General features: G+C 51.1%; 1 protein-coding gene across 2 annotated transcripts; it reads right to left on the reverse strand.

The window, feature by feature from the left end:
• Nucleotides 1-252: 252 nt before the first annotated feature.
• AGTRAP (angiotensin II receptor associated protein) lies at nucleotides 253-19231 on the reverse strand. 2 transcript variants are annotated; one of them, XM_065936790.1, is made up of 5 exons: nucleotides 19090-19231; nucleotides 7257-7291; nucleotides 4642-4747; nucleotides 3619-3793; nucleotides 253-2105 (listed from the first exon to the last, which is right to left on the reverse strand). In XM_065936790.1, the coding sequence occupies exons 1-5, from the start codon at nucleotides 19114-19116 to the stop codon at nucleotides 2002-2004; spliced, it is 447 nt and encodes a 148-aa protein (XP_065792862.1). In that variant the 5' UTR covers nucleotides 19117-19231; the 3' UTR covers nucleotides 253-2001. The 2 variants fall into 2 exon arrangements, with proteins under 2 accessions (XP_065792862.1, XP_065792861.1); XM_065936789.1 differs by having other exon boundaries at nucleotides 3598-3793.
• Between the last annotated feature and the right edge of the window lie 4312 nt (nucleotides 19232-23543).

Below are 23543 nucleotides of genomic sequence, written 5' to 3' on the forward strand. Positions count from 1 at the left end.
CCGCAGCTAAGCCCATGCACCACAAGTACCGAAGCCCATGTCCCTACAGCCTGTGCGCTGCAGTTAGAGAAGCCACTGCAGTAAGAAGCTCGCACTGCAACTAGAGTAACCTCCGCTCTCTGCAACTGGAGGAAACCTGCGTGCAGCAACGAAGACCCAGTGCAGCCAAAAATTTTTTTTTAAAAAGGAGGCGGGGCAGAGAATTGGAAACTCTCCCACCCAGGGCCACAATCATGAACTTGAGACAAGTCCTTCTAGTCAATGCTTTTATGTCTTACCACATACACACCCATGAACAATACAAAGTATTTCTATGAGCTTTTAAAATTCACACTAATGCTCTCAGGTTGCATGTGCCATTCTGCAATCGGTATTCGGGGGGACTGCCATTGATAGAAATAGGTCTGGTTTATTCATCTGAACTGCTGAACAGTATTCCTTAGAATGAATGAACCATGGCTTATTTGTCTGCCTTCATCTGACTATGAGACTGTTTCTGGTTTTCTGCAGCTGCAGCGGCTCTGCATTCCTGGGCCCCAGAGCATGAGTCCTTGGAGGCCCTTGTTCCTTTTTTCAGGGCTCAGGCCTCCTGACAGAGGACTCCCAGTGTCTGCTACCCTGAGGGCAGGACCTGAGTTCACCCCTGTAGCCCTAGGCCCATGCCCAGCACTGGCAGGCATTCAGCCTCTTTGGATGGATGGATACGGAAGAATGGGGTGGTGGGGGTTGTGCACCCGGCCTTGACCTCTCTGTGCCAGGGACAAGCAAGCCAGGATGGCCTGACAAAGCCCAGATGCCTGGGGCCTGCTGGTCAATACCCATCCCAATGGGGGTGGGGTAGGGTCCTGGCCATAAAACCCCTGGAACTTTGGACAGGTGTCCCAGTTTACTCTGAGTCCAAGACACTGGGTCTGCCAGGGGGAGGCCACCCCTGGGACTATTGACCAACATCAGCATAGGCTTAGGGAGCAGCCCCACCAAAAACCTTTGCTGTCATTTAGGGAGCCCTCCCGAGGGTCAGGCACTGTACATTTCACCTGTGTTGTCTCTCTCTGGGCAGTTATTAGCCCTCTTCCAGCAGACATGGGGTCCAAAAGTTGAGATGCCCAAGGGCACACAGTCAGTGGCAGAGCAGGACTCAAACCAATACCTGAGTCACTTAATTCAGAGACATGGATGCCTGTTTGACACATTGTCAGTGCCCTTCTCTCCTGGGGCCTCAGCTAGGCTGGAGCTGAGCACCCGCAGGCCCAGCTGGTCACGAGCCCCCGTTTCCTTCTGTCATAAGAAAACAAGCACCTAAGTCCTGGCACCCTGGAGATTCACAGGAGAAATCTTCCTGGGAATGGCAAGTCCAGGCCCCAGCTCTGACAGGAGAGGAAACACGGCTCAAACACACTTGGCTGCAGAATTCCCTGAACTTTAATGCTGTGGCCGCAGCCGGAGGCTGATGGGGGTCTGAGGGGCCGCAGATCCCTCCTGCCTCCAGCCCTGGGGTCCCCAGGCACCAAGTGACCAGGTAGTGAGAAGCCAGGGGTCCTCACCCCTGTGCTCCTGGCAGTGAGCAAGACCCGAGGCTCTCGGAGCTCCTGTGGGAGGGCATGGCCAACCTCAGGAGAGGCCGAGGTGGGGGGCACCAGTGGCCCCGAGAGGCCTGATCCTGCCAGGCTCGGGCACAGCTCGGCTTGGGGCCTGCACAGAGCAGCTAAGGGTGGAGGGGACAAAAGCAACCAGAGTTCCCAGCCTGGGACCAGTGGGCTACCCAGAAGGGAGGAGAGGCCTCGAGGAATTGGGGACAGGTGTGCACAGGGGCTCAGGGCCTCTTAGGGCACTTGACTCAGGCGACCCCTGAGATGGGGAACTGGAGGACAGAAGTTAGTTCTGAGAAAGCAGGGGGCGGTCAGGGGCACCCCCTAGGATGACGTCCAAGGCACAAAGAAGGTGATGAGGCCTCCTCTCTGCCGGCCCCACAGTTTGTCAGACTGGTCCCTGGGCTGGGCTTCAGTATCCTCGGGTCACGTGAGCCTTGCTCTCCGGGTCAGCAGGCACCTCTGAGGAGTCGATCGGCTGGTATGAACTGCGGTCCTCTGAGGGCCCAAGGGAACCTGGGGGTTGGAGGGAGATGGAAGGAAAGAAAAAAATGAAGGGTGAGGACTTAGGACATTCCATGAGGCCAAACCAAGATCCCCCTACTCCCCACCACCCATCTCACCCCATCAAGAAAAGCCAGAGCTGGGCATCTGGACACCCAGGACAGTGACAGTGGCAGCATCCCCAGGCACCAAGCCTTTAGCATGTATCATTTATTCAATCCTCCTGTAACCCTACAGAGCAGGGTATTTTTTTTTGTCCCTACTTTACAGATGAGGAAACTGAGTGTTAAAAAGATAAACCGACTTGCTTAAGATTATAAAGCTTGAAACAGAGGACACTAGGGTTCAAACCTATGCTGCACGACCCCAAAGACAGGGCTCTCAGTCACTATGCCCCAGGGCTTCCCTGGGAGCACGTGCTCAGGAATCTGGCCGAGGGACGGCCAGCCCTGGACCCACGGGCTCCCCTCCAGCTCCTCTCCCAGACAGCGGACATCATCGTACAGCATCCAGAAGGCCCCCTGGGCTGGCACAGCTGCAGAGACCAGACGATGCCAGGCTGGCTGTTGGGTTCTGGGTGCCATACTCCTCACTCCTGTCTTCACTCCCCACATCTGTCCTGTGCTCCTGAACAAGCCCCCAGCGCCCCAGGCCTCTGTATCTTCATCTGTCTAATGAAGGGACTGCACTGGCTCTTCCCTACCCCAGGGCAGGTCCGGGGGCCTGGCGGTTTGCCAAGGGTGGGCAGCCCTGGGCCATTCCCAGCCTCAACCCAGCTGCTCCCCCAGCAGGTCTCAGGCCACTCTTCAAGAGTGAAAGGCAGAAGACCACACCTCTCCCCACTTCTCTCAGAGAGAAAGGACATGAGAACGGGTGTCACTGGGGGCTGGGGAAGGGCTGCAACAAGCAGGGGTCCAGCTCAGAGAGGCTGTGGGAGGGGGCGGGTGGGGCCGGGCTAAGGAAAGGCATGTGCAGCTCAGGGCTGGCTTTAGCCAGGGCTCCCAGGACCGAGGCCAGCACTGCCTCTCCCCTGGTCACCCAGACCCCATAGATGGCAGGAAAGGGGGTTCCAGCGATGGGACTAGAGGGAGCTGAGAGGGGAAGCTGGCCCTGCAGGTGCCTATGGGCCTTGGGCTGCAGGCTGCCCAGAGCTGCCTGGGGCCTTGGATCAGGCCCCCAGCTGCACCCATGTTTAAGCTGAGAGAAGGACATGGCACCATAGCCTGGTGCCAGGGAAAGGTCATACCAGGCAGGGATGGCTGGGGGACCCCTGGGTTCTTCTAGGAAACCAGAAACTTGCACACCTTCCAGCCTGGTGCCCAGAGCCCACACCAGGCCCCACCCTGCCCCTTGAATCCCTGTCTCAGGGGGCAAGGTTGGCTCCCTGGGGCAGGGGCTGGGGGGCGGGCAAGGCAGAGACCGAGGAGAGAGGAGGAGACAGCAGTGCCAGCACCTGAGCTGGTGGGAGGGGAACTGGGGAGCTGGCTGCAGGTGGTGGTCTCACCAACATGGACCAGGAGCTCACCCCCACGCTCTCGGTACATTTGGTAGATGAAGAAGCAGGAGATCGGCTTGAGGATCAGGTTGAGGATGGCCATGCCTGCACTGAAGCGCACCGTGTCCGTGAGGCTGGACCTCGGGTAGAAGATGCCAAGGTAGATAATGTCCAGGAAGATGGTAGCCACCAAGCCACCCAGAAACTGCAAGACAGTCAGGCACAGGGCCGAGGGGTGACCACGGTGTCATTAGGGATGATGAGCGCGCTGCTGTCCTGTCACCCCACCCCCACCATATATACCAGACTGGAAGCTCCATTTGTGCCCTACTGTGTCCTTGGGGTTTGCCGGAAGACAGACCAAGACGGCAGGTGGGACTCTGCAGACTAGATGCCCGACTGGGGACTGCAGGGCTGAGAGCAGGGCTGGGGTCCCGGTCTGGACCCAACTTGCTGGCTCTAACAGAGCCCTCTCCCCCAACTCTTCTCATCCTTGAGGCTATGATGAGGCACAAGATGTGGGCTCAGAATCTTCCAGATGGAAGGTCCTTTGGAATTCACTGGCTCCACCTCCACCACTGAAGAAATCTGTCTCTAACCGTCCTGAGAGGCCCACGCTGGCACTCACAGCCATGGGGTCTGAGCAGGTGTCTGGGGGCTGCCAGTGGGACAGTTTAGCCAAACTGTGTCCACTCTGACCTCACAAAGTGGTGGAGCTCCCTCTTCATGGGGGGCCCTCCCTATTAGGGGGGCCCTCAAGTGAGGTTACTGGTGCATGCCCTACTGCCCTCCAGGAGCGGCCAATCTCATGGGGCACTGGTGGGAGTCCACCCCATGCCCCTTTTGGGGAAAAAATTGAGGAGACTCTCTGAGCCAGGCAGGCAGAGCAGCAGGCCAGGCTAGTGAAGATACATGTGGGCTGGGAACCTGGACTCTAGAAAATGGAAAATTGGGGAAAAAAGAAGGCAGAGAAGACAAGACAGGTGAAGGGGAAGACGGGGCTGGGCCCACGACCACCCTGAAGCCAGTTCCCTGGCTGCTCCCCCAGCTCACCATACTTATGGCGTCGACAGAGTCCCGTTGTGCCACGGCCCACACGCCCAAGGCCAGGATGGGGAAGTTGGTCCAGGGATAGGAGCCCTGGAACACGATGCAGCCCCTGCGGGAGGAGGCACCTGAGTCAAGTCAAGAGGTGCCCCCTAGGTGCCCACCCCTCCCACAGGTCACCTCCTGGGGTGCCAGGTCTCAGGGGCCCCACGAGCAGAGGCTACAGTTTGGCCTCATTCCCGTTTCCACTCCCTTACTTCCCACCCATGCGCCAAAAATGTCATCACGTCCCATCTGCTTCCCAAACGGATCTGGAATCTGGCCATATCCCTTCAGGTCCAAACCATCATCCTCTCCTACTGGGATTGATCGTTCCGCTGTAGCCTCTCCCCATTGGTCCCCTAACTTCCACTCCTGCCCCATCCTGGCCATTCCATAAATGTGCTTGCATGCGTACTAAGTCACTTCAGTTGTTTCTGACTCTTTGTGATCCTGTGGACTGTAGCCCACCAGGGTCCTCTGTCCATGGGATTCTCCAGGCAAGAATAGTGGAGCGGGTTGCCATGCCCCCCTCCAGGGGATCTTCCAGACCCAGGGATCGAACCTGTGTCTCTTACATCTCCTGCATTGGCAGGTAAATTCTTTACCACTAGCGACACTTATTAACTCCTCCATAAACAGCAACCAGTAAGGTAAATCAGGAGATGTCATTTCTCTGCTAAAAGTCCTCCAACACTTTCTTGGAATAAAATTCAGACTCTTGACCATGGTCTACAGGGCCCTGTGGGGTCTGATGACACAGCCCAGCCTATACCTCCTATCCATTGCCTTGCTGTTCCCTCTACCTGAACATTTGGTTGCTTCTTGTCATTTTAGGCTCAGCTCATGTGTTAATTCTGAGACTCCTTCCCTGATTGCCCCACTGTAAGGATCACCTTCTAACACAACACCCACTCTCTTTTATTTTGTAGGGCATCGCTACTAACTAAACTGTTTGTCAATTCAAAGAAAAGAATAGTTAACCCAGAGGTCTTACTAGTATCTGGCACAGTTATGAGTGCTTTAAATGGGTTCATTTATGTGCATATGCATTAACAACCCTTGTAAAGAGGCACTACGGTCATCTTCATTTTACAGATGAGGAGACTGAGGCCCAGAGAAGTCAAGGAACTTGCCCAAGGTCACACAGCTGCTAAGTGGCTGAACTGGGATTTAAACCCAGACAGTCTGACTCAAGAGGCCATGCTCTTACCCACCCGGATGGCCCAAGCACACAGTGGGGTGGTTCATAAATGTAAATGACATTCCCTGAAGTGTACCATGTGGAAAACGTGTGCAAAGCACTTAAGTGCAGAGAGCACCGTGGGGCTTACTTGGAATTAGTCATCTCATTTTTTGGTTTTAAGAAAGCAAGTGCTGGGGGCCCAGCCTGGACTCATTAACTCAGAATCTCAGGGAGTGTGCCTGAGAAATCTGAATTTTCACTCTGCTCCCCAAGGCCATAACCATGATGATCACTGCTCCTGTTATTCACACCCATGAACACATGCACTGCACTTCCACGTCTGCAAAATGCACACGTGAGCTCAATGTTCCCAGTCTTGGTCGGGCAGAAAAATCTCCCCAGAAACTCAACAGGTAAAGCAGATAAAGCAGAGGGTAATGATGAAAATCACCCTGCGGTCCCCGGGCCTCCCTTGTGCAGGCCCCTGGGCAATGACTGCTGAGCAGAGCAAGGCCATGCTTCTCCCTCACAGCTCCTGAGGGCCGTGCATCCTTGCACCCATTTTACAGATGGAAACCAAGGAACTGAGAAGTGAAGTCACTTGATCAAGGTGACCCGGCTGGAACGTGGCAGGGCCAAGGACATGACCAGGGTCAGTCTAAATCCTGAGTCTGCTGTCTCTGGGCAGGGGGTATGAAATGAGAGTGAGGGTCCCTCCCTAAGTGAGTGACCTCACCCTTGAACTCAGGTTCATCCCGTGTCTGCTTGCTGAGCTGCTGAGTTAGCCTCCAGAAAGCACCCTCAATAAAGGTCAGCAATTATTATGGTTTCAGAAATTAAGTGTTTTCACCTTCAGATGACTTAACAGGATAAGTGGGAGGGTCAGTAATACTCTCACAGTATAGGTGAGAAAATGACTCGGGGGTTTGAGTGGCTTACCCAAGGTCACAGACACATAGAGCTCCACTGGACATCCACCCCGGCAAGGTATGAGAGGCCAGCCTCTAGGCTTCGGCACCTCACAGCCCCAGACGCAAAGGCCCTGGGGGAGGAACCAGAGGGATGCCAGGCCCCAAAGGGCTTGGGCAGTGTCTGGAGGAAGGTCTGAGCTGTCAGTACTGCCCCCCGGGCTGCCGTCTTCCTGAGGATGAGGGCTCGAAGCTCCTAGGGTCAGTGATGGCAAAGGCCTCTGGGTACCACCTGCCCCTCCAACATCCTTGGGACATAGGAGCTTGCTGCTGATGATCTTGACAGAGGAGCTACTTAGTCTTGGAATGGGCCGGGAGACATGGACAAGGCTCCAGGAAGACATGTGGACAGGACCCCAGAGAGACATGTGGACCCAGATCTTGGGAGACCAGGGGGACACAGAACTGGATACCCACAGTCAACTCACCAGGTTGTCAGCAGCCAGTGAACCAGGAGGATCGCCTGTGGCACAAAAAAAGAGGGGGTGGGGTAAAGAAGAGAACTGTGACTGTGACCGCCATAGTGGTAGGATGAGTGGGCAGGAAAGCTTCTGCAATCAAAAAACACCAGAAGCCCCGGCCTAGGACCTAAGAGGGCTTCAGCAATGTCTGCTCAGACACCAGCAAGAGAGTGGCCCCCAACAGTGGTAGAAAAAGAGGAAGAGCACAGATCAGGTCAGAAGACACTGCCAGGTCACCCCTCCCCAGTTCCTCAGGGCAGCTGACACCCTTACCCCTTCCTACTTCCAAGGAGGCTCCTTTGGGGAACCTGGGAATCTGTTCTGAAACCAGAGGAGGCCTCGATGGCCGGGAGGGGCTCAAATGAAGCTGATTTCAGTACACCGGAGCTGGGGTGCCGTGTGGGGCTGAGCAGATGTCCAGTGCATCCAAGGAATGGGAGAGCATCCCGGGGGTAGGAGACCAGAGGGGAAAGGTAGGCCTGAAGGGCCTCGGCAAGGAGAGTGGACTTCATCTCTAGGGCACTGAAGGAAGTCACCAGGAGCTTTTCTGCAGGAAGGTAACATGTTAGGATTTATAGTAAGAGTCCATGCACTGTCCCACCCTTTTTAATGCCACATATGTCCTTCAGAGACAGGCCTCTTTACTGGAACTGGTCTCTATTCCTGGAAATCAAGAGAGTCCTGATTGCAAAGCAAGTAAAGAAGGAAGTATTAGACTTTCTTGGTGGTTCAGTGGCTAAAACTGTGCTCCCAAAGCAGCGGGTCCAGGGTTTGATACCTGGTGGGGGGAACTAGATCCCATATGCTGCAACTAAAGATCTCTCTCTGTTAGTAAATATTTATTCATTTGTTTGTTTAGCTATGTCAGGTCTTACCTGCAGCACGTGGGATCTTCATTGTGTTATGCAGGCTCTCTAGTTGTGGCTCGAGGGCTTAGTTGCTTACTCTGCATGTGGGGTCTTAGTTCCTGGATCAGGGATCGAACACACGTCCCGTGCATTGCCAGGTGGATTCTTAAACCACTGGACTGCCAGGAAGTCCCAAATAAATAATTTTTAAAAAGAAGGAAGGAAGGAAGGAAGGAGCAGATGGATGCTATGGGGAAGGCAGGGGGAAGAAGTGAAGAACTCGGAGCTGGTGCTAAATGGGACTTAGGGACCAGCCAGGCACAGGGGAGGGAGAGTGGGGTGTTCCAGGGTGGAATCCCAGAAGCACAGGCAAGGACACAACACCTAGAGCCCTGAGGAGGGGGAGGGCCGGGATGGGGTTGAGGTCGGGGGTGGTGGCGAGACGGCAGGAGTGGGGTCCAGTGGTGGACGAGGACCTTAAAGGGAGTTTGCTCCAGGCACTGAGAGTTCAAGGATGCCAACAGCCTGAGGCAGCAGTGGCATGCCAGCCCCAGAGAGCAAGGGTGGACCCAGAAAGGACTGCAGTGAAAGGCCCAGGTTTCTGGTCTTGTGCTCAGGGGGCTGGGGGGTATTAAGGAGAGGATGCCACCTGCAGCAAGGAACTCTGGCTGCATTTCTAGAAGAATTACTATTGGACTTCCTTGGCGGTCCAGTGGTTAAGAATCCACCTGCCAATGTAGTGGACACGGGTTCAACCCCTGGTCTGGGAAGATCCCACATGCTACAGGGCAACTAGGCGCTGTGTGCCACATCTACTGAGCCTGCACACCTAGAGCCTGTGTAACAAGAGAAGCCACGGCAACGAGAAACCGGAGCGTGGTAACTAGAGAGTATCCCCAGCTCACCACAAGTAGAGAAAGCCTGCATGCAGCAATGAAGACTCAGTATAGCCAAAAAAAATTATTATTATTTATTGCACATCTGCAATGTGCCAGGCCCTGGGCCCAATGTCTCACATGACCTTCTCTGGGCCTCTGAAGCAGATACTAGAATCATTCCCATTTTACAGTCAAGAAAACTAGACTCAGAGGCAAATTAAGTTGATCATGACTTCACTGATGGCAAAACTGTAATTAAATGTTAAGTCCGACTCCAGAACTAGGGCTCCTAGCCTTCGTGCTAGAGAGAGAAGTTCTTTGGGCTTGGACAGACATGGATGTTTTCCACATGGTGCGGGGTTGTGGGGGATGACCAGATGACATCCAGGGCAGATGGCCAGGATACCCCACCTTGCCCCCAGTGCTCCGTGAAGTGAACCAAGTCCAGACTGTGTTCCCCAACCCCTAAAGAACTCCTCTTCCAGCTACAGAGGACTAGAACAGCTCTTTAAGGACTAACACACCTGACTTTACAGAGGTCTCTAGATGCTGAAAAAGCTGAGCCTACATGACTGAGAGTTGGACCATAAATAAGGCTGAATGCTGAAGATTGATGCTTTTGAACTGTGGTGCTGGAGAAGACTCTTTGAGAGTCCCCTGAACTACAAGGAGATCAAATCAGTCAATCTTAAAGGAAATCAAACCTGAATATTCACTGGATGGATTGATGCCGAAGCTGAAGCTACAATACTTTGGCCACATGATGTGAAGAACTCCTTAGAAAATACCCTGATGCTGGGAAAGATTGAAGGCAGGAGGAGAAGACAAAGGGTGAGATGGTTGGATGGCGTCACTGACTTATGGACATGAGTTTGAGCAAACTCCAGGAGTTGGTGAAGGACAGGGAAGCCTGGCATGCTGCAGTCCACGGGGTTGAAAAGAGTTGGACACAACTGAGCGACTGAACAAGAACAACATGACAGAAGGCGAGCTCTGGAAGGAATCTTGGTCACCACCTACCTTTATTAATTAGTGCTTCCTTATGTGTCAGGCACCAAGATAAGATTTTTCTGCCTGTGAACATGTTTCATCCTTACAATCCTCTGAAGCACCATTTCCCCAGTTTTACAGTTGAGAAAACCAAGGCTCAACGGTAAGTAATCTGCACCAGGTCACAGAGCAGAGCCAGGATTCAATCCCGACTTAGCCAGGTGTTGTTCCACCCAGGGCCTGAGTGGATGTGTCCTCCTATTACAAAGATGCGGAAACCAAGGGAGAGTAGAAATAGTCTTCTGAGGTTTTTCCCAGGGACTGAGGAGTGAGTGGACTTCCCTGGTAGTTCAGTTGGTAAAGAATCTGCCTGCAATGCAGGAGACCCTGGTTCGATTCCTGGGTTGGGAAGATCTCCTGGAAAAGGGATAGGCTACCCACTTCAGTGCAAAGAAACAGAGGAATACAATAGAATAGGAAAGACTAGAGATCTCTTCAAGAAAACTAGAGGTACCAAGGAAACATTTCATGCAAAGATAGGTATAATAAAGGACAGAAATGGTATGGATCTAACAGAAGCAGAAGATATTAAGAAGAGGTGACAAGAATACTCAGAACTACACACAAAAAGATCATAATGACCCAGAAAACCACAATGGTGTGATCACTCACCTAGAGCCAGACATCCAGGAGTGCGTAGTCAAGTGGGCCTTAGGAAGCATCACTATAAACAATGCTAGTGGAGGTGATAGAATTCCAGCTGAGCTATTTAAAATCCTAAAAGATGATGCTGTGAAAGTGCTGCACTCAATATGCCAGCAAATGTGGAAAATTCAGCAATGGCCACAGGACTGGAAAAGGTCAGTTTTCATTCCAATCCCAAAGAAAGGTATTGCCAAAGAATGTTCAAACTATTGCACAATTGCACTCATTTCACACACTAGCAAAGTAATGCTCAAAATTCTCCAGGCTAGGCTTCAACAGTATGTGAACTGAGAACTTCCAGATGTTCAAAATGGATTTAGAAAAGGGAGAGGAACCAGAGATCAAGTTGCCAACATCTGTTGGATCACAGAAAAAGCAAGATAATTCCAGAAAAACATCTACTTTTGCTTCATTGACTACACTAAATCCTTTGACTGTGTGGACCACAACAAACTGGAAAATTCTTAATGATGGGCATACCAGACAACTTTATCTGCCTCCTGAGAAATCTGTATGCAGGTCAAGAAGCAACAGTTAGAATAGGACATGGAACAATTTACTGGTTCCAAATTGGGAAAGGAGTATGTATGTCCAGGTTGTAAATCGTCACCCTGCTTATTTAACTCATATGCAACGTACATCATGCGAAATGCCGGGCTGAAGCACAAGCTGGAATCAAGGATGCAGGAAGTGCATCAATAATCTCAGATATGCAGATGACACCACCCTCATGGCAGAAAGCAATTAAGGTGAAAGAGAAGAGTGAAAAATCTGGCTTAAAACTCAACATCCAAAGAACAAAGATCATGGCATCCAGTCCCATCACTTCATAGCAAATAGATGGGGAAACAATGGAAACAGTGACAGACTTTATTTTCTTGGGCTCCAAAATCACTGCAGATGGTGACTGCAGCCATGAAATTAAAAGACACTTGCTCCTTGGAAGAAAATCTATGCAAACCTAGACAGCATGTAAAAAAGCAGAGACGTCACTTTTTTGGACAAAGGTCCACATAGTCAAAGCTATGGCTTCTCCGGTAGTCATGTATGGATGTCAGAGTTGCACCATAAAGAAAGTTGAGCGCCAAAGAACTGATGCTTTTGAATTGTTGCATTGGAAAAGACTCTTGAGAGTCCCTTGGACTGCAAGGAGGTCAAACCAGTCAATCCTAAAAGAAATCAGTCCTGAATATTAATTGGAATGATTGGTGCTGAAGCTGAAAGAAAGTGAAAGTCAAAATTGCTCAATCGTTTCCAACTCTTTGTGACCCCATGGACTATACAATCCATGGAATTCTCCAGGCCAAAATACTGGAGTGGGTAGCCGTTCCCTTCTCCAGGTGATCTTCCTAACCCAGAAATGGAACTCAGGTCTCCTGCATTGCAGGCAGGTTCTTTAGCAGTTGAATGACCAGAGAAGCCCAAGCTGAAGCTGAAGCTTCAATACTTTGACCATCTGACACGAAGACAGCACCATGGAACCTTCTGGAGACTGAAAAGAGGCCCATGTAGCTGGAGTGGAAGAGGCGAGTAGAGGAGGGACAGGAAGCTGGGTGGGGGTGGGGGGCAGGGCTGAGCCTGGGAGGTGTGGGATCTTCTGATCTTTATCTTGAGAGCAAACCACAGGCCCCTCTGACGGAAGTCCTGCCCACAGAGGGGACGGGGACCTGCCACACGCCGCCAGCCACATGGTCCTGGTGTTGGGTTTTCAACTACAAGACACCAAGGAAGGCGTCACAGTCGTATCACTTCTCCCCTCCCCAACATCAACACTGAGTCCTTCCCTCCCTCAACTTCTACTTCAGAAATGGTCTTCATTCCCAAGTGCTCTGGTTCCCACCTCTAGACTGCGCAAGCAGCAGGTCTTTAATAAAGGGATGCTCCTGGCCTGCTGCTGCTGCGAAGTCGCTTCAGTTGTGTCTGACTCCGTGCAACCCTGTAGACGGCAGCCCACCAGGCTCCCCTGTCCCTGGGATTCTCCAGGCAAGAACACTGGATGGGTTGTCATTTCCTTCGCCAATGCATGAAAGTGAAAAGTGAAAGTGAAGACGCTCAGTCGTGTCCGATTCTTAGCGACCCCATGGACTGAAGGCTACCAGGCTCCTCCGTCCATGGGATTTTCCAGGCCTGGCCTACAGAGCCCAGAAAAGGAAAGGCAGCGACACACAGGAAAGCCTGTGAGGAAACCACTCTATAACCTGTGGGGTAAAGTATTTCCTCGAGTCGGAAAAGCCTGTAATATGGAGCAAGAACCTGGCTAAGCCCCCAGACTAGGCCCTCTCTTTGGGAAAGAAAACAGTACGACCTGGAAATCCTGCAGGCCTTTAGCAGACACACCTCCCTTCAGTGCGACATCACTTTTGTTTGCTCAATATTTAGGAAACTTAGCACCAGTGGAGCATGCCTCTTTAGCCAGGGGAAAAGAAACTCATGAAGACTAAGCCTCCTCTGCCAATTTCCCCATCTTTGTAATGGGAGGGCACACCCACTCGGGCCCAGAGGGGTTGAATGTGCAGGAAAGCTCCAACAAAAAACCCATCCAAGAATCTAAAAAAGAGTGAATATAGGTATATGTTTAACTGATTCACTCTGCTATACACCTGACACTAACACAACATTGTAAATCAACTATACTTCAGTAACTGCAGCCATGAAACTAAAAGATGCTTGTTCCTTGGAAGGAAAGCTATGACCAACCTAGACAGTGTATGAAAAAGCAGAGACATCGTTTTGCCACCAAAGGTCCGTATAGTCAAAGCTATGGTTTTTCTAGTAGTCATGTATGGATGTGAGAGTTGGACCATAAAAGCTGAGTGCTGAAGAATTGAGGCTTTTGAATTGTGGTGTTGGAGAAGACTCTTGAGAGTCCCTTGGACTGCAAGGAGATCATACCAGTCAATCCTAAAGGAAATCAACCCTGAATATTCATTGGGAGGACTGATGCTGAAGCTGAAGCTACATACTTTGGCCAGGTGAAGAGCCGACTCATTGGAAAATGCCCTGATGCTGGGGAAGATTGAAGGCAAAAAGAGAAGAGGGTGGCAGAGGATGAGATGGTAAATAGCATCACCGACTCAATGGGCATGAATCTTAGCAAATTCCAGGAGACAGCGAAGGACAGGGGAGCCTGGCGTGCTGTAGTCCGTAGGGTCACAAAGAGACATGACTTAGTGATTAAACAACACATTTCAACAGAAATTAAAAAAGAAAAAGAAACCCAGCCAAACCAGCCCTGCCGTCTCCCACAGCCCTTATCTCAGCACAAAAGAACTGTCTTCTGGCTCTGGGGGAGGTTTCTGGTCACCAAGAGAACACTGGGGAGTCTCAGGTACGGCCACAGAGATGGGGGAGAGAGGGGCCTCAGCACGTGCCCCGGTGGCCTGACTGCTCCTGTGCCCTGACTGCTCCCGGATGGGCAAGAGGAGAGAGACTTGACCTCCAGGACTCTTCATATAGCGCCTGGCTCAGCGGGGCCGCCTGGCCCTTTCCCAGGCCAGTATTCGATGTGTCAGAAGAGCAGGGGAGAGAGAGACCGGCCATGGCAGCAGGGGCTTGTAAGATGCTGGACAGGGGGAAGGAGACCTGAGTTCTGGTCCAGGGGCCACCTCCTTTTGTGTTGGAGCCCTGGGTTCCTCCCCGGTGACACAGAGGCAGCATCTATCACTCTTGTGTCCCACAGGGGCGCCTCAACCAGAAAGAGACAGGCATCTGACAGTCACTGGATGTTTCCACGAAATAACTGTAAGCACCTCCCTGGGGGCTCAGTGGTAAAGAATCCGCCTGCCAATGCAGGAGATGCAAGTTCGATCCCTGGGTCAGGAAGATCCCCTGGAGAAGGAAGTGGCAACCTGCTCTGGTATTCTTGCCTGGAGAATCCCATGGAGAGAGGAGCGTGGTGGGCTACAGTCCATAGGGTCACAAAGAGTTGGACATGACTGAGAGACTGAACAACCACCACCACAACCTCTGCGGACAGTCATCCTGAAACCACGTCACCTACAGCAACCCCTGCTACTGATGCAGATGTGCCTGCCTCATATCTACACTGCCCTGAACACCTGGCCCATGTCATCCTTGTGACTGTCTGGGGTAGAGTTTTAACCTTTATATTTCACTTATGAAGACACTGAGGCTGTGAGAGACTCATTGGCCCAAACAGTTATGAATGACAAGAGAGCCCAGATGCAAATCGCAGAATCAGTTTCTTGGGTCTGAGTTTCTCTGCGAATAAAAACATGATGTGGGTTTCCCTAGTGGCTCAATGGTAAAGAATCCACCTGCTGATGCAGGAGATACCGGTTCAATCCTTGATCCGGGAAGATCCCACATGCTGCAGGGCAACCGAGCTCATGGGCCACAAACGACTGAGCCCATGTGCTGCAACTACTGAAGCCTGTGTACCCTGGAGCCCATGCTCTGCAACAAGAGAAGCCACTGCCGTGAGAAGCCCATGCTCCGCAACTAGAGACTGGGCCCCGCTCACTGCAACTAGAGCAAACCTGCACAGCAACAAAGACACAGTACAGCCAAAAATAAACACATAAAATAAAGATTAAAATAAGAAAACAACAAACTGTGAAGTTACACCACTTCCTGAACCACTGGATCCTCCTCTTATCATCCTAGAAGGTAGGGTCTTTTTTTATGCTCTTTTTATGGTGAGGAAACCTTAACAGAGAGGTTAAGAAACCTATTTCAGGTCACACAGCTGGTAAGCAGCAAAGCCTGGCCTTGGAGGGAGATCTGATTGGCCCCAAAGCCTGTGTTCTACCCACTGTACTACAGTGCTAGGATCTGGAAGAGCAAGGGAAGGGTCGATGGAAACGAGTATGTTTGACCAGGAGAAAGGAAGGCTAAGGGGAAACCGAGGGGTCCTCGGACCAGGATTCAGACCCTTCATTTGTCACTGGAGGGCCCATGGCAGTGGGGCTGGCACTGCCTAGCCAGATGGTTGACAGACTTGAGGTCACCATAAAGAATTTGTTTTTTTTCTTTGGCCACACCATATGGCTTGCAGGATCTTAGTTCCCTGAGCAGGGATTGTACCTGGGCCCCAAGCTGTGAAACCACAGAGTTCAAGCCCCTGGACCACCAGGGAATCGCCCTCCACACAGATTAATATACAGAATATATTTTTCCTGGGAATTTCCTGACGGGGCAGTGGTTAGGACTCTGTGCTTTCACTGCCAAGGGTGCAGGTTCAATCCATGGTCAAGGAACTAAGATCCCACTAGCTGTGTGGTGTGGCCAAAACAAAATAAATAAACGAAGAAAACCCAGAATATATTTCTTAGTCCTGTGCAAACATTCAGCGGCCTATTGAATGAGGCAGCAAGATCCCCAAGGATCCCCAAGGGCTGAGCCCAGGCGGCAGTAGTCAGGGCTGCCAGAGAGGGGAGGGAGAGGCAGGCAGTGGTTGAGCGTGTGGCTGCTGGAGCCAAGTATGTGGATCAGACCCCAGCTCCATGACTGAGAGCTATGTGACTCTGGGCCATCACCTGAGCTCTCACAACTGCCGCTTGCTCTTCTAAAGTGGGGACAATAATGCTCCATAGGGGTGTTGTGTGGCTATGGAGAGGTGGAGGGGTGTGTGAAACATTCAACACACTGCCTGCTAGGCAGTCAGCCTCTGGGACATGGCTGTGCACGTGCAATTGTGTCCAACTCTTTGTGACCCCACGGGCTGCAATCTGCCAGGTTCCTCTGTCCATGGAATTCTCCAGGCAAGAAATACTGGAGTGGGTTGCCACTTCCTAATCCAGGGGATCTTCCCCACCCAGGGATTGAACCCATGTTTCCTGCATTGCAGGTGGTTTCTTTACCACTGCACCACCCGGGAAGCCCCGAGACAAGGCCGTCCTCATGACTATTGTGCAGTCAGGTTCTGGAATTCTTAACCCTCGTGCTATACTACCCCGCTGCACCCTCCTCCCAAGGGCCTTTTCTCACAAGCCCTCATGAACCCAAGTCTAGAATTTTCTAAACTCTCACAACGACGTTCCTTCAGCTCAGGACTTGCCTCATGTGTAGTGTTGGGTTAGGAACTACCCAGAGGGCCCGGGGCAGCTGCTTCTGTTCACCTGCCCACTCTGGCTAGGCCAGGCACGAGCAGGCACTGAGCCAATGCCCCAGGAATGTGTGAAAGAGGGCACGGGTAGTGCAGGGTCAGGGGAGTTGGGCATTTTCTGAGCTCCCAAGGGGCTCTGATCTCAGAATATCCCACTTAGATTCCCGTGGGAGGCCAGAAAAAACAACAACAAAAACAGAACCCCCAGTTAATCTTTAATTTCAGATAATGAATAATTTTCTAGACTGTTCCAAATATTGCCTGTGATATAAGATCTGCTGGAGAAGGGATAGGCTACCCACTCCAGTATTCTGGGGCTTCCCTGGTGGTTCAGATGGTAAAGAATCCGCCTGTAATGTAGGAGACTTGGGTTCGATCCCTGGGTTGGGAAGATCCCCTGCAGAAGGGAAAGGCTACCCACTCCAGTATTCTGGCCTGGCGAATTCCAAGGACTGTACAGTCCCTGGGGTCACAAAGAGTTGGACATGACTGAATGACTTTCACTTTTCATACTTAGATTAAAAAATTTATTCACTGTTGATCTGAAATTCAAACTCAACTGGATGTCCTCAATGTTACCTGGCAACCCTAGCTGTTCACGACCTCTCAGCACTTACTTGTCTCTGACTGGTAGCAGCTAAGACCCTTGGAGATATGGTGTTTTATTTCCTAAGTCAAAGAAAGGACCAGCTGTTTCACTGTGGGCACTGAAAGCCAGCAGAGCTCACATCTGTGGTCACATGTGGCCTGTGAGGCCCATAAAGTTTCTCCAAAAAAAAAAAAAAGGCCACAAAACAGACTAAGCCCTCCCACTGGGCATAAACTGTCAAAGCTGAAGTCGGCCCTAACCAATGGTGGCCAGGAAAGGACACAGTTTTGAAGTCTGACCCTGATGGGTTCAAATTCTGACTCTGCCACTTAATCTCTGTGGGGCCTTGACAAGTTACCTATCTGGTCTGAGCTGTAGTTGGCTCAACTACAAAAATCTCAGAAGGTTGATGTGACTAAATAAATAACCTGGCATACCACAGACACCCCAAGAATGAAGGCTCACTCCCTTGTCAGTTCCTGCCCCTCTGTCCCTTTCCTCCTTCCCCCTTAATAATTATTTTAGGCAAATCTCTAATCAGAGAAAAGGTAGTCGGCATTAACCGCACACGGCCTGGAACAGAGTGAATGTTGATACCAACGAACCTCAGTTGCCCTCGTGTAAATTTCTTCCCTGCTAAACCTTCAATTCAAGCCCTTTCCCTTGTCACAGCCATCTCTCCCCCTGCAGCGGTTGACTGAAAGCCTCGGAGAGGTCTGCTGAAGCAAGTATTCAATATTAAGGAAATGTGCCCACGTGAAGTCACAGCACAGACCATGTCTAATAACCCAAATATGGATGATGTATTGTTCTGTAGTCATCTATCTCTTAGATTACTTTAGTTCCAGACACCATGGGTACATAATGCTTTGTCAAGGGTGAGTAGGAGGGTACTCCTGCATGCAATCTCAAAGGAAACCGTACCCAGGCCCCAAATGGCAGGTCTGGCCCAAGGTTAACACCTTTCTGACCAAAGCTAAGGGCGTCAGCCTCTCAATGGCAAACCCAGCCAAGAAGCACTGGGCTGGGGGAGGGCGGGGAGAAAAAGAAGAACAGCCTTTGGCATTCTTACAGCTCAGGAAATGAAGACACCCCAGCAAGCTACAGGGTTTTCCTAAATGTGCAAAGTTGGGGGGTTCTGCTTTTGAGTAAATTCTATTGGTGTCTGTGTTGCTGAAGAAATAAAGACGTTGAATCCATCAACTCTGAAAAACCATCTGTCTGGGATCATCTGATTTCCTTAACTTGATCTTCCCAACAAAAGAGGCGGTAAGGGCAATGCTGGGTGTCCAGGTGAAAGCTTTACCCCTCTCGGTGGAGGGGAAATGTCCTGCCTCCAAGTCCAGCCTCGGGCTCTCCGTGAGTCCCCCCCTCCCCGCCACGCCTTCCTCTTTCTCCAGAGAAATTCTGGGCGCGCAGGCCAAAGCGAGCCTCAGGGGCTCGGCGCTCCCAGCTGAACCGGTCTGACTCCAGGAAGAGACGGCCGCTTCCCTCCTCCAGCTCCCTCTCGGTCTTTCCTGCTGGCCTTCTGGATCCGTTTCCCTGGTATGATCTACCCGCCCACCTCCTTCCACCTGGGCTCTGTTCGTTCTCTTTCTCCCTACCACTCCACTTTTCCCAGATTCTCGGTCCTCTCACCTCTAAACTCCTACTTGAAAAGCGCAAATGCCCAGCACGCTCCGGGAGACCCGCCCCGCGCCACCCCCGCCCCGCCCATCGCCACCTTCAGGTTCACGGCTGGCAGCTCCATCGCGACCCAGCCGGACAGCACCTGCGCCACAACCGCGGGGGCTCCTGGTCTCCGAACTCGGGAAACAAACTTGGCCGGCCCCGCCCCGCCGGCTGCCCGCTGCTAGCGCTCCAACCCCAGCCGGGCTGGGGGCCACGTGAATAGGTCATGTGACGACTGCCCGGTTGCTAGGAGACGGCGTCGGGCCGCTCGAGCCTTACCGGCGCCACCGCCCAGGTAGTTACGGGGCGGGGGGCGGCTGGAGAGTATCTAGATTTGTGTCGCAAAGGGCGCAATAGCTCGCCGAGTGAAAATCCCAGCAGGTGGGCTGACGGGACCACCTGCAGCCAGGAGAACTTGGGGGAACCTCCAAGTACAAACTGCAGATGTGGCAACAGCTGGTGTCTAATCCCTGAGGGCACAGTGTCTCCTCCGTCCTTCCCCAGTGAAAGTGAAGAATCTCATAGAATCCCTGTGAGGATGAATGAACTAATTCATGTTTGGAGAAAAAAAATGATTCTGACACTTCCTTTAAAGGTAAGGAAGACTTATTCAAGACTGTTGGGATCCCCTTGGGTCCCTCTAAGTGCTTATTCTTATTTCCAGGAGGGGAGAGACCACGTGGAAAGCTGAAAGACTGCCTGGGTGGGTCCTAAGATCCTATCAAGACACAGACTTTCTCCAGATATGAAGAACGGAGTTTTCCAGGTGGGTGTGAGGTCTTCTGCAGGGCCGCGGGGTCAACTGGCCTATTTGAATGTTCCTTTTGGAGACACAGCTGTCCAGCCCCCTGAGCAGAATAGCACATCTGCCAGAGTAACGGAGAGCTGGTAAGCTTCAGAGAGAGGCCGGACAGATGGCTACACTGGGCACGATTGCTTGGGATTCAGAGCCCAGAGGTCTAGCTGGACCAGAGAAATGAGTTTGAGTCCTAACTTTGTCCACTTACTGGTTCTACTTAAGCAAGTCACTTTGCCTCTCTGTGCTTCAGTTTTCTGATTTGTAAAATGAGGGAAATAATATCTTCCTTGAAGGATAGTTATTTTGAATTTGTTAATAAGGATTTGTTAATATATAAAAACATTTAGAACATTGCCTGGCAGACAGCACTCGATCAGGACTTGCTACTGTTTTGATATTCATTATTAGTTAATTATCATTAATTATTGTTACTGGCATAGTACTTAGAAAAGAGGAATTCCTCAATAGCTATTGGCTATTATAACATTATTATTATATTGTTTGCTTCTAAGAGATGTCTCCTATAAACCTAGATCCTAGAGGTGTTTAATCCAAGCATGTAGATATGTAATAAAACTGATCACCTCGTAAGGAGAAAATGCAAAACAAACAATTCCTGGGATTAGAGCTGACATTTATTAAGGACAGTTTTGTGGCAGACAATTTGAAAAGTGCTCATAATAAATATTCATAACAACCGCTATGGTGTGGGTGCCATTCTTGTCCTGATTTACCATAAGATCACTGAGGTTAAGAGGAGTTAAGGGGCTTGCCCAAAGGCATATCCCTAGCTGGTATGAAGCTGGGCTGGGGACCAAGGAGGTCTGAATTCAGGACTGTGACATGTAGCCACTCAGCTCCGCTGCCCACATCACGGGAAAATACAGCCCGGGCTGAGATGCGAAGATGGAGTGAGGCAAGGAGGGGAAGACAGATTGGAGCCAGATGAGGCACAAGGCTGGATCTCTGGAATGTCCCTGCAGTGGCACTGCCTTCATCTGACCAGCTGAGGCCAGAGGCACTCTGGGGCAAGGCGGAGGTGGGGCAGACCCAGCAGGGGTGGGGAGGGAGCCCAGAGGGACAAAGGAAAGTGAAACTGTTCTCAAAGGAGCCAGAGTTCCTGCCAGGACCCACTCTGACTATGGAAGGACAAGTGGACCTTCACAAAGCACAGGTTTTGGGGCCATATTTTTTAGGGAGTACACTTCTGGAAGTCAAGTTTAAATTTTTCATGTCCCTGACCAATTCTGTCTGTCTCAGCTGAGTTTTATCCTCAGTACCTTCAGGATGAAAAGGAAATGACATGGCACAAGAAGGTGAATGTACTTGACATTGTGTGTGTGTGTTAGTTGCTCAGTCATGTCTGACTCTTTGCGACCTCATTGTAGCCTCTGTCCATGGGATTCTCCAGGCAGGAATACTGGGGTGGATTGCCATTCCCTTCTCCAGAGGATCTTCCTGATCTAGGGATCAAACTTGTGTTTCCTGCATTGCAGGCATTCTTTACCATGAGTCATCAGGGAAGCCTGTACTTTACATTACTGGAACTGTACACTTAAAAATGGTTAGGATGGTAAACTTTATTTCTTTTTACCACAATTGTAAACAAAACAAAACCCAAAAAAACTGACATGCAGAATAAATGCATTCATTTATTCATTAAGGGAATAGTTACTGAACGCCTACTTGGGTGACTGTCTTAGAATGGAATGGCTGGACCACATGGCGTGTGTATACTTAAGCTGTTAAGAAATTGTCAAACTGTTTTCAAAGATGGTAGTAACCATCCTACTTTTTTTCCTTTGTAGCACTTATCAGTACTTAAAGGTCCATTTACTTGTCCATTTACTTGTTGACATGTTTATTGTCTGTCTCCCCGCACCCTCCGCAATCTAGACTGCAAGCCCTGGGAGGCTCTTGCAACCTCCACACTTGCCTGGCACATGGTCGGTGTTCAGGGAATACAGCAGCTAAACCAGTGTGGTAGCACCACTTCCATCATGGGCACGGGGGAAAACCTGCCACCCACTTGTCCTCGGAATAATCCAGATTCTGTCAGGAAGCCACTCAGTGCTGCTGGTTATGCAAATGCCCAATGAAGCAGTCACAGCCATTTCTTACACATGGTCACTTGTGTCCTTTAATGGTATTATTTGGATCCCTGCTCTGCCTCCTGGCAGAGTGGTCTTAAACCTCAGGGTGATGCATGCTTGACATAGCTTCTGGCACTTGGTAGGTGCTCAATAAGCAAGTCACTGCTGACTGCTATGAAAAAACCACAGCATATTCTGGCATCTCTCAGCATCTCCTGGCTCCTGATACATGCCTGTTGAATTGAAGCCCCAGGGAAAGGCCCCTTGGACTGGGAGACGCTTATACCTCTTTCCCACTAACAAAGCCTTGGAGATGGACCTCAGTGTTTCAGCATGCTGCCGCCTCCCCAGCCTTTACTGTCCCCCTGCCCCGCCCCCGCCCAGTGCTACTTATCTGTATCTGTGCGACCTTGGGTTAGTTGCTTAATCTCTCTGAATTTCTTTCTGCATCTCAAAAATGGAGAGAGCGATAAACAGGCCTTGGGTGGGGGGAGGCACTGAATATAAAAAGGCTTTGAAATTATTTTTAACTGTCTTCTGGGCCACAGTGTACTGGACACTCAACAGTTCTGCTGTGATCCGGCCACTTCCTTCCGCAAGTGGGTGACATCAACAGAAAGAAACAAAACAGAGAAAGTAACCAAGATATTGTCTGAAAGTCACACCACCTGTGAGAGAGCAGGCCCTCCCCAGGGAGCTCATCAGGGAAGGGGCCGAAAGGCAGAGCCGTGGCCCCTGGGTGCTACCAGGATTCATGCTGCATTCGGATTCAATCTGGAGACCTCTGCCCCAGTGCTTCTTCTCAGCTTGACCCAAACACACCAGCTCTGTGTTTCTTGGCCTAAGGTCTGGCAGGGTAGGGGAAGGCCGAGGTGTTTCGTTGGTCACGAGGCAGGAGATAGATGGGCCCCCAGCTGAACAGTTTCTTCCCTGTGAACAGAAACTTCATAATAACAGTTTGTGCATGTGTGCTAAGTTGCTTCAGTCATGTCTGATTCTCTGAAACCCTATGAACTATAGACAGCCAGGTTCCTCTGTCCGTAGGACTCTCCAGGCAAGAATACCCCAGGCAAGAGTGGGTTGCCGTGCCCTTCCCCAGGGGATCTTCCCGATCTAGGGATCGAACCCCTGTCTCCTGCGGCTCCTGACTTGCAGGTGGATTCTTTACTTCTGAGCCACAGGGGACACCGTTACAATAGCAGAAACTCCCTACAAGGAAGATAATGGAGGAGGCTGGGCCCTGCCAGATAAGAGATAAAAGACCACATCGTCCTCATACTTGAAGTTAAGGAGACCTCCCCAACTACACATGTGCAGAAAGGCTCCTTGGAGGTCAAAAAAGGAGGGGGCATCACCTCATAGTAAGTGATGTCTACCTACCTACGGTCATCTGCACTAGAATCCATCTTGGCCAAGAGATGCACATGCACATGTGGGAGGACCCTGAACTAAACCAGTGCAGCCTTAGAACCAGGTAAAGCATGATTGGTCAAAGGAAACCTGGAAGAAATGCCCCATAAAAGTGATTCAAACTACCACGAGGACACTCTCCCTCTGAGCCCGCCCTTGTGTATATCCACACATACTGTACTGTTTTTCCTCCTAATAAATACT

This window comes from Muntiacus reevesi, chromosome 5, assembly GCF_963930625.1.
Source record: "Muntiacus reevesi chromosome 5, mMunRee1.1, whole genome shotgun sequence".
NCBI lineage: Eukaryota > Metazoa > Chordata > Mammalia > Artiodactyla > Cervidae > Muntiacus > Muntiacus reevesi.